This window comes from Pundamilia nyererei, unplaced genomic scaffold (assembly GCF_000239375.1).
Source record: "Pundamilia nyererei isolate P.nyererei 1_Seehausen unplaced genomic scaffold, PunNye1.0 scaffold00326, whole genome shotgun sequence".
Lineage (NCBI taxonomy): Eukaryota > Metazoa > Chordata > Actinopteri > Cichliformes > Cichlidae > Pundamilia > Pundamilia nyererei.
The window spans coordinates 218,895-229,884 of NW_005187727.1; the positions used below are offsets into that span (position 1 = coordinate 218,895).

The 10,990-nt window shown below is 46.1% G+C and overlaps 1 protein-coding gene across 1 annotated transcript in view; it reads right to left on the reverse strand.

Annotated features, from left to right (window-relative positions):
- The window catches only part of LOC102205406 (glutamate receptor ionotropic, kainate 5-like), a 114,623-nt gene that overhangs the window by 2,515 nt on the left and 101,118 nt on the right, over positions 1–10,990 (reverse strand). The window contains exons 15-18 of the mRNA XM_013915586.1: positions 9,175–9,340; positions 7,251–7,476; positions 1,689–1,817; positions 1,131–1,252 (exon numbers count right to left, since the gene is read on the reverse strand). Coding sequence (XP_013771040.1) covers positions 1,131–1,252; positions 1,689–1,817; positions 7,251–7,476; positions 9,175–9,340 — 643 coding nt within the window. The remainder of the gene's footprint in view (positions 1–1,130; positions 1,253–1,688; positions 1,818–7,250; positions 7,477–9,174; positions 9,341–10,990) is intronic.

Below are 10,990 nucleotides of genomic sequence, written 5' to 3' on the forward strand. Positions count from 1 at the left end.
TGGAGGCCCCCAAACCCCAGCTACACCCTTCACGCTCTGGTGGAGGCCCCCAAACCCCAGCTACACCCTTCACGCTCTGATGGAGGCTGTCTATCAGCTGCTGGGAATAAAGGAAGCAGTGGCCCTGGAGCTGCACCTTCTCTTTGTTACGTGCAGACTGAACTACTGCAATTCTTTGTACTTTGGTCTGGACCAGGCCTCTCTTTATGTCTCCAGCTGGTCCAAAATGCAGCCGCTCGTCTGCTAACTGGCACTAAACGTTAGGAGCATGTAACCCCAGTTTTAGCGTCTCCACACTGGCTCCCTGTTCCTTACAGGATCCAATTTAAAGTTGTACTTCGTTTTTAAGGTGCTTAACGGCTGAGCCCCTTTATGCTCCAGAGAAAACCATGAGGTCCAGTTAAAACCAACTTATCCACGGACTAAGCTTCTCATCGTGACAGAGCCTTCTCTGTGGCAGGTCCAGGACTTTGGAATAGTCTTCCCTTAAATATTAGATGTGCACAAACACTTGATCAATTTAACTCGCTACTGAAGACACATTTTATGGTCTGGCTTTAACCACTTTAACCCAAACATTTTGGTTTTAACAGCCTTAGTTGTTGTTTTAGTTGTTTTTATTGACTTCTTTTTTTTTCTCTATATTTTACTGCATCATTGTTTTACATTTTATTTGTTTTAGTGGTATTTTACATTGTTAAGCTCTTTGCGCAACACTGACTGTTTGGAAATGTGCAGCATAAATAAACTTGACCTTGTGGAGGTGTAACACCAGCAGGTGGCAGCAGCAGCTCATTGTGTTGGCAGGAGCTGGTTAAAAAACATCAACTTAAATGTGTTTTTAAGTCTCATGTTGACGGCTGCTGGTGGTTCACTGCCCCTCCTGCTCCAGCACCGCTCAGATGTGTCGTTTTATTCTTTTGAATATTTGTAATCTGTTGATGGAAGTTCTTAAATGACCTCAGGATTTTGCTCTGCAGATGTCTGCAGGCAAAGAGAGAGTCTGTGCTCGCAGTAAAGACCTGAGCACGTTTGTATCAGTGTACAGATGCTCTGCAGTGTTCACGTCTGCCCAGTGTAATTTGTAAGTGTGTGTGTATGTGTGTGTGTGTGTGTGTGCGATGGTGTACCTCGTCCGTCTCGGCGGTGCGGCGTGTCGACCACACAAACTCCATGATGGCCACGAAGACGGCAATGATGAGGCCGCAAATCAGAACCACGAAGATCCCGCCAATGTTCTCCATGCCGAGCCCTGAAACGCAGCGATGGACACATCACAGATCGATTCACCTACACCGGTCTACCAGCCTGAGGACTGTTTCCAAACACAGCGTGCTCTCCATCAGCAACAACAGGCCAGGCTTAAAACAACCGATATTTTATGCCATTTAACCTGTTTGATGGCATAAAATGTGGAGTTGGTGGCGTGAGACGCCTCAGAAGGAGGAGACAAATACACAATAACAGCGAAGGCGGAGGACAAAGTCATTTGTTATATCAATGAGGAAAAGACAGGCGGCACAGGAAAGGAGACGCCCGATAAAAACTTCCTGTTTACGTGTCATCGTGGTAAGGCTTCACTGACATGAGCGAGGAGCACGGTTGTGTCCTAGGCAGGAATCTTTCCATCAAACAGAAACAGGAAATGATGTTTTTACGTTAAATGATCACGCTACGATGACACTGACCTTTGGCCCTGTGGTCCTCCTCTTTGGGGCACTGTCCTCCCTCCCACCAGCGTCTCTTCAGGATCTCCAGCCTGTTGCTCTCCTGCAGCTGCAGTATTCCCAGAGTGATCTCGTCTCTATACGGAGAGCCTGACGAGGAGCAGAAGTCATATTCAGCATCTAAAGACACACATGAAGCTACTCAACCTGGGCTAAATGACACTATACGAGCCTTACGATGTGTCTGCCATCGATCTGAAAGGAGGTGGAAGAAAGGTAGGCTTCAGATATCCTACGACATCCTTTGTAGGAGCCGCTCTCTAGACCAGAACTCTGTTGAGGCAGCTCAAGCAGCTTTCCTGTCAGATATTACTGAGACTAACAGCCACAACCCCCGAATGTTATTCAAAATGTTTAACTCCGTGATAAATCCCTGTCCTGGATCGTCGAGCTCGGCCTCTCAGGCTCTCTGTGAGCAATTTCTTAATCATTTTAGTGGAAAAGTTTTATTACTGAAGGCTTCACACTCTCTTGTGTTGAATCCTGTTCTGGTTTTAGGGTGCATGTCCACCTTTTCTCACTTTGGGAACCCTTGGGCTCCATATTTGAAAAATACAATATTTCTTATCCACTCTTTTGTGACGTCCAGGTTAGACTATTGCAATTCTCTCTACTGTGGCCTCCAATCCATCTCTATTTGAAAGCTGCAGCTCGTTGAAAATGCTGCGGCTCGGCTTCTGACTGGAGCTAAAAATTTGCTCCTATCACTCCGGCTCTTGTTGATCTACACTGATTACCAATCAAATATCGCATTGAGTTGAAAATTTTGCTACTCACTTTTAAAATCCTGAATAATATTGCGCCCAGTTACCTCACTGACCTCCTCAAGCTGCACACTCCTTGTCGTACATTAAGATCACCAACCTAAGTTTAGACTGAAGACCAGAGGCGACCCTTTGCTTCAGCTGCACCCAACCTTTGCAGCCTCCCTGCTTCTATTCGAGCCTCGGACTCTATCCAGTCCTTTAAATCCAGATTGAAAGCATACTTATTTAACCTGGCTGTCCTGACCAGTTAACACCCTTTTTACACTTTTTATTAAATGTATTATTTTATCATTAATTTCACTGTAGTTTTTATCTTCGTAGATATTTCGCACTCACGATTGACCTTCCCTCTGTGTTGAGGTTTGATGCCTATTTTATTTAACTCTTCTGTTCTATTAATGCCTCCATCCTGTCTGTTAGTGCCCGATCTGTACTCTGTTATTGACTTATGTTGTTTCTCCGTATTACTGCGAAGCCTTCGGGATTTTAAATGTGCTATATAAATAAAACTGTATTGTATTGTACTTCCGAACAGGAAGTAGTTTCCTTCAGATGCACTCGTGGACACAGCCTGTATGCCATCACAGACGTACAGTTCACTGCAGTTTTATTTATATAGCATCAAATCCTACCAACGGTCACCTCGGTGCTTTGAGGCACCACCAGAAACAATCAGATGACCGCCAACAGGCGTGTTTGTGAGCAGACTCAGACTGAGCTCATCCAATCTGATGCTGGATAAACGTGAGCTAAACCTTGGATCAAACCACCAACCCGAGACTGATCTAAGCCTCTGTCTGCCTGACACACACACCAGCTGTGGCCCTGAGTCCACTTTCAGCTTCCAGGCGTGTGATGTCTAACACTGTCCTGCACTAGTGAACTTTCAGAGCCTGCACAGATGATCAGAAGAGCCTGTGGATGGATGAAACTTTTTATGGGTTTATCTTGTTTATCGAATCATGTTTGCATGACCACACAAGACGAGGTCATCGTTCTGCACCACTTTCAGCGTCTGTGGATTTCTGTTTCACGTCTGTGGGAACCAACCAGGCTGCACATAGCTGCACTCGGTGTCGCGGCGTCCTGATGCACTAAACTGGCTTTGAAGACGAGCTGCCGGCTGGTGTTCCTCTTTCAAAGGCAGCGAGACAAATCCAGTCTTAGGTGGGCTGTGAATGAAAACAGAGGGCTGGTGCTAATGGCGGAGCTCACCTGCTCACCTGTTATCAGGTAAACGTGCTGATGTGGAGGCGGCGGCGCGCTCTACGGGGTTTTTAACATGTTCTCATAAACAGCGACACAACGACAACGCGAGCAGTTGCACCTTTTATACAAATCGCCGCTGCTGTCCGCAGTCTCGTTTCCACTGGAGCTCCAGATGTGTTGGAGGCAGCGGGCGGCGGAGCTCTGGACGAGACCCTGAGGCACGATGTAATCCCCTAATCTCTCCAGACTGCAGGTTGTTTACTGAACAGACTCACGTTCAATCCTCAGTAAAGATTTATTGACAGCTTGCAGGCTGACACTTATCAGCAGACACACACTAACTGAACCCTCCACACCGTCACTTCTGCTGTTTCTGCAGCCGTGGGTCAGCAGAGGTGGCTTTGATTGGCTTTAGGGACAATAGGCAAAGCATATGCTGTAAACACAAGATGGACACAGCCTCTTTGACAGCTCTCACTACTTTGTTTTTCAGCTCGGTGCTCTACGCATTTGCTCTGATCCTCCTGCAGTCTTTTTGCAGGTTGGTGAAACTCTAAGCCGTCTCTGAGATACTCGTTTTATACTGCATCATGTGATGGACCTGCTGTAAAATAAGCTGATCAGCTGCTAATGTATTTGCTCTGTTACTTGTCGTGGTGACGGGGGAACCCGACCGAGCCCCGCAGCCACGCCGCCACAGCATTTTGCTCCTCTGGGGTCTCCCGGGCAAACAGCAGGGGCAGATTCAATCGAAATCCACAGACTGTGGGTGTGGAGCTCACCAATCCAGTCACATTTAACTGTGTCATGGTTTCATCTGACACTTTAAACCTGCCCTGAGGCAAGAGATTGTTTGTTTTCATCATCAAACAAAAGGCAATAATTTAATAACAACAATAAACAGCTGCACTGGCACATGTTAATCTGTTTTTAAACTACAGCAGCCCAGTTCTACAGCAGTGTAATTCTTGACCACTGGATGGCAGTAGAGGCTTCTGTATGTTAGTCAATCCACAGTAGAGTGTCAGCAGTACCCCGCCTAAACAAAATCCACTCAGAGACAGAACTGGGCTTTGTCCCAATTAAGAGACCGCACGCTTGAAGTACGCATTTTGAGTGCGATTACGTCACCGCCACACGACGACGGCTGTCCCAATTCGAAGTGTGATCCAAATGCGCCGTCGATTTCCCCAAATATCAAGTGTGGTCCGGTGCACGCTTCGTGGTCCCATATATCCCACAATTCATAGTGCGGCGGTGGGTGTGGATAATTTTGCTCCAAAAGACGGCAGAAGGGAGCGGCCGAAGAGTGAACTGTCAAAAGTAAGTACTGAATACGATGTCACTTGAAGAACATTAAATAATTGCTGTTGGCCACATGTCAGCAAAGTTATGTGACGTTAGTGATGTTTGTACTTCCAGCGTTAACTTGGTTTTAAAGCCTTTAAATATGCGCCGTTCAATAGTCGACCTTAATCTCACAGAGAATCTGATGATTTTGTAGATAATTAAAGTCAGTCATATATCCACAAACACAACAAGCTGAAAGTCAGTGATGCTGCTCGGTTTGCAGTCCTGAACATCGCGGCACAAGCAGGATCCACTGCACTGTTAATGTTAGCTGTGTTATATTGCTGCCTCTGTTCGGTGGTGTCGAGCCAAACGCACTTTAACGTGTGTTTGAACGAGCTGACGGTTCACTCGTTAAGCTGAAAGAAAGATGCTTTAATCACAGCAGTCACACATGTGTCCACTGCACCACCTGGGACTCTTCTTGTTTCGTAATAACACAAACACTAAATCCTCCTGTTTGTAGCAGTGTGTACACCTGAGACTGTCACCTGTCTGTCCTGCTCTCTCTCTCTGTTTCTTTCTCTCTGATTGTGGAATAAAAGTATGAACATGTGTTTATAAGTTACACTTGTGTTTGAATCCTGCAGCTTATCACACATTTGATGTCCATGTGTGACGACTGCAAGTGTCCAGAGTGAGGACAGACTGAGGGACCCACTGCTGCACATCATCTGTGAGGCTTTGCAGCCCTGATGATCCACCAGGACAAACTCAGCAGTGTGTGAGGAAGAGGAGGAGGAAGAGCCAGCAGCAGCTGACAGATGGAGAGAATAGACAGACTGTTCCCTGTTTGTGAAGGACTGCTAGGAAAGTTTAACATAACTGTCTGTGCTGAATCAGTCTTATTAGGTAATGTTCACATAATGTGATCATCCCAGTGTTTCCAGTGTGGGAGAAAGTACTCAGAGTACTCAGGGCCTTCAAGTTACACACTATGAAAGGCAGCAACAAGTTTAATGTTCAGAAACCTAAAGTCTGTATCAGCAGCAGGATGGAGCTAAAATAAATGTTGGTTCCAGTTCTATGAAGCTTTGAGTATTTTGGATCAGTAGCTGCTGTGTTTGTTGCATCATATTGCTGTAACTGTTTATATGCTTTATATATTCTGAGCTAAGTTGATCTATAGTGTTACATCATATTCTATAAGGATGTTATGTGTTTGTAGACTTCCTGCCCAGTTTGACCCATTTAGCAGAAGTCAGCCTGTTTAAGGCTCTGATATCTATTCTGTGTGACTTACAGCAGTTATGACATGGTCTGATTTTCTCACCCAATAAAGGAATATTTCATATATCAGTCGACTCTTCATTCTATCAGACACAGTTTTCACAGCTCATATGTTTTCTTTTTACACATGTATGTAAGCATTGAGCCAAATTTAGTGATGCCAACATATTAAACGAACAATATTTGTCTTTTCTATATAATACACCTATATATACACTGTCACAGATACTCGTCTGAGAGTGAAGATTTAAGGTGATAGACAATATAAATAACTGTAACTTGAATCTTTGACCCAGAGTTCAAGCTGTAATGTATATATATATATATTACAGGATCAAAGGGTTTGTTTCTCTCGCCCAAACCAATGATCAATGTTTAAAATTCGCTATTAAATATTTAAATCATATCAGATATAATTTATATAATCTGTCCCATCCGCCTCCCCTCACCCTTAATCGATAGATCAAAGGGCAGATGGCCCTTTCCTTACTCCTGATTCTTTTAGTGCAATCAGCTCGTCGCTGTGCTACAAACTCTGTGTCAGCTTTTTGCCGTGTGTCGTTTTGGCCGACAGCTCCTGCCGTACAGCCAAACTCTTGGTGTCGGCCATTAGAAAACTCCACCTTAAACTTTGAGAGAGGGAACGTAAAAATTAAACAAACTCCTGTGTTGTGATTCTCCTGCATGTAAAGTAAACGCCGCCGCCTCGATGCTCATGTGTTACCAAGCCGACGAGTGACGGCGGCTCTCCTGAAAGCTGCTCGTGTCTTTCTGTCACTGTCAACATCTGTTCCTCCTTCTCTCCACTAACTCTGCTAACTGTGTGTTAACCAGGATCACCTGAGCTGTCAGAGACCTCGCTAACAGCAGAACAGAGTGATCCCAAGTTATTTAACACCAGCACTCAGCAGCAGGGGGCAGTCTACCTTGGCTTGTGGTACGCGGTTAGCCCCTCCCCCCTCCTCACCCAGAGGCATGCCGATGCCGTATCCTTTGGTGTCCAGCAGTCCTCCGATCTGCGTGAGGTTGCAGTTGAGGCTGCGGTAGTACTCGTTCATGGTGCTCTCCATCAGAAAGGCGTACTTGGAGTTGAGCACGCGGGCGATGCCCTCTTCTGTGCTCTTCACGAACACGCTGGGCTGCTTGGAGTACATGTAGTTCCACATCCGCTGGTACGTCTGGTACCGCGAGTTCTGCAGGAAGAGAAGGTGAAAGGACAGTTGTAGTGTCTGAACGTGTTCTATGGTCCGTGTTTGATAGTTGCCTCAAACAGCTGGTGTTTGGTGCTCTGCTGAGAGCTACGCCCGAGTTACCATCAGTTCAGTGAAACATCTGCACTTCTTCTAATGGCCACTCGAGGCAGCCTCCGACAGTGGGTCCATGCCCATAAACACCCACGTCAATGTTTCTGAGTGCACGGGAGAAATAAACCAACACTTACTGAAAGAATACAAGACTGAAAGTTTGCATGGTTAGGGGCGTGGCCTCTGTGACTGACAGGTGGCGTAGCCGTGTGCTGAACTGGACTTTGGGAGCATTTTTAATTATGAATAATCTGGTCGTGTTATTACTGGTTACATCATCCCAGGATCAAACACAGGATCTGTGTCTCTACACTTACGGGTCGTTACTTCCAGTATTTAATCTTTTTGTGATTCTGAAAATTCTCATATGTGAATGGAAACTGCTGCTGGTCGGTCTGCAAATGGATTTACTGACATTCAAATAACAGCTGACATCGAGGCCTTTGCATACAGGGCAGTACTCATCCATTATTTTGCTCATCTTTAATAATTTACTATTATATATAATAGAGAACGCCCAACGTACAAGCTTGGAGACTCTATAAGTGTGCAGATCTCATGAACTCATATTTTATTGAGAACAAAACAGAATAAAAAAATGAAGCATGTCAATAAAAATCTGAGCTCATTTTGAATGTGATGCCATCAACACGTCTCTAAAAGTTGGACAGGTCCATGTTTCCATGCGCATCATTAACATCAGTGTGTAAACTGGGGCTGTTTCTCCATCGTGGCCACACGTGGCTTCTTCTCTGGGTGATGCAGCTTTAACCTGCAGGCAGACGCTGGTTTCTGGGAGCGTTCCTGAGCCGTGCACTGATCCTTTAATGCAGCGCTGCTGAAGGTCGCAGTTATCGGCCTCGTCCCTGCGTGCTGATGACCTCATGTAGATGATGACATGTTCACAGTGAGGAACATGATTCTGTTTGTACATGCAGTTTCTGACTTTTCCAACCTTTTGTTGCTGCCATCAAATCCAACATGAGCTCATGTTTTGTCACGACGCGCTCTTCACAGTTGCAGAACGAAACGTAAATTTCCATCATGTTTTTAAAGCAGAGGTGGACACAGTCGGCATAGACAGGTTTAGATTGTAGTGAAACCTCTTTTCTGTGAGCACTCAGGACGTCACAGCACCTCAGGCCGCTTTACAGCATCCTCCATTTGTGATTTTCTTCACCTTCAACCAGCTGCTGCTTCTAACCCCTGCAGCCTCCTGTTGGGCGTCTCACTAACGTCTGTGGGAGTTTGGAGCGCGTGCTGTCCTACAGACTTGCCTGAACAATCAGCCTGCATCAGCAGAAAGCTGCGGTTTTAAAAGCTGCCTGACTGAGAAACACTGAAGACTTGTTATCAATGCTGCCGTTGCTGTTTGGACAAACTAATGTCAAATATGGATTTTCCTGCAGGTGTAAAAAATGATTCTTGCCATTTATCTCCATTAAAATCTGTTCACCGATGCTGCACCCCAGGCTGGACTGCAGCGCACTGTCATGCAGTGAGATTAACAGGAAGTAGAATCCCTGAGACCGCCTCTGTGTGCCTGAGATGACCGTATGGGATGGCTGGATTAAAAAATAATCTCACCATGAAGAAGGTCATGGTGGAGCCTCCGTGGATGGTGCCGTACTGGATGTTGGTCTGGTCCGCCAGATCGTCCGGAGACTCGATGGGCGCCTCCATCCTCTGGACCGTGAGAAATGCTGCCAGGTTGGCCGTGTAGGACGAGATAATGATGAGGGTGAAAGCCCACCTTAGGGAGGAGAGACGAAGACCTTTATGTTTTTACCCTGCAGCACAGCCCCACTCTTCCCCCTCGCCTATCTTCATTAAGAGCTGAGAGAGGAAAACGCAGCAGAGAGACAGATGGAGGGCACTGCAGGAAACGTCAGGAGTTTTAGGTAAAAATCATCAACCTAAACATGAACTCGAGCTGCAGCAGAGACGAGCAGGACGCCTCTGCTGCAGAGGAAATGAGGCGGAAGTGATGAGCAAGGGAATTAGGGAGGGGGGAGAGAATTAAAGAGGAGGCAGAGAGGAAGGATGAAGCAGAGCAGAAACTAAATGAAAAGCAGCCCAGCAAATACAGGAAAACAGACTCGGGCTCTGGTGATTGGCTCGAGGCCGTGATTACTTCTAATGTGCTGTGTTTGCACAGAGCGCTGCGGGAAGTGGAAGACACACTCTGTGGTGTCAGCGGAGACGAGACCCACGACTGCGACGGATCTCGTTTCCATTTACAAAAAAAGAAAACACACAAAGAAATGTTTCTTAAAAGATGAGCCGAGTTTCAGGGGAAACGCCAGAGCTACGCCGCCAACTCTGTGTTGGTCACCACACATCAGCAAGGCAGCTCCCCGAGCATGCTGGGTAAAAGGACCATGGCTTCATAAAGGTTTGAGGTTATATGAACTGAGTCAGAAAAGAGTTCAGCCCAGCGAGGAGCTGCATGTGCGCTTCAGCGTTTGCAGCAGAACGCCGTGATGGGTGAGCAGAACGCCGTGATGGGTGCACAGCAGGAGCTGCAGGAAATGACCCCGCGTCCTGAGGAATCTGAGATTTTTAGACGCTGGAAGAAGGGAAACGTGATCGCGTTTAAGCTAACCTCCCTCTGACGGCCTCTTTGCTTCCACTCTGCCTGAATATGCAGCGTGAACAGCGCAGCGAGCCACTCGTGAGTCTTTCTAAGGCTAAGTGCCAGACGAGGCTGAGAGCTGTGAGAGGAAAGATGCTGATGGCCTCTCCAGTCCCTCCAGTATCACTCCACCATCTGTCTGACTGCAGCTACTGGGACTGAGGGAGAGTCAGGGGTGGGGAAGTACTGACATACTTTGATTTGGTCAAAGTACAGATGCAGCAGTGCAGAAATACTCGGTTCTACACAGAAAAAAACTCACAACACAAAATGTTTCTGGCAAAGTAACAACACACATTTTGATTTTGTAGTCAGACGGTTACAGGTTGGCTCACCTGCTTTATTCTGACAAGCTGCACCTCCATCAGCACCACCTGCACCTCACTGTACATATGACTGCTACACTTACAGCTAAAACATATGATCTCACTGAGCGAGAAGATGGAACAATCATTTCATTATCCTGATAACGAGACCACGTGAATATAGAAACGTTTCTCTGCACAGAAAATAAAAGAACCAAACCTGCAGCTAAACCACAGCGAAGAATCCTCCACCCAACCTCCACCCTACACCAACACTCACTGTTATCTAATGTGAGCTTAGAGCACTTACTTACACAGGAATCAGGAAGGTTAGTTTCAACTTACAAAATCAATGAATTTGAAAAATTATATTTTCTATATTTTTGGTTTATTTAAAGTTTAAATAAAGAGAGAAAGGCTGAAACGATTAAACAGCAGTGAAAGGAGGGCGAGGCAGAGGGGG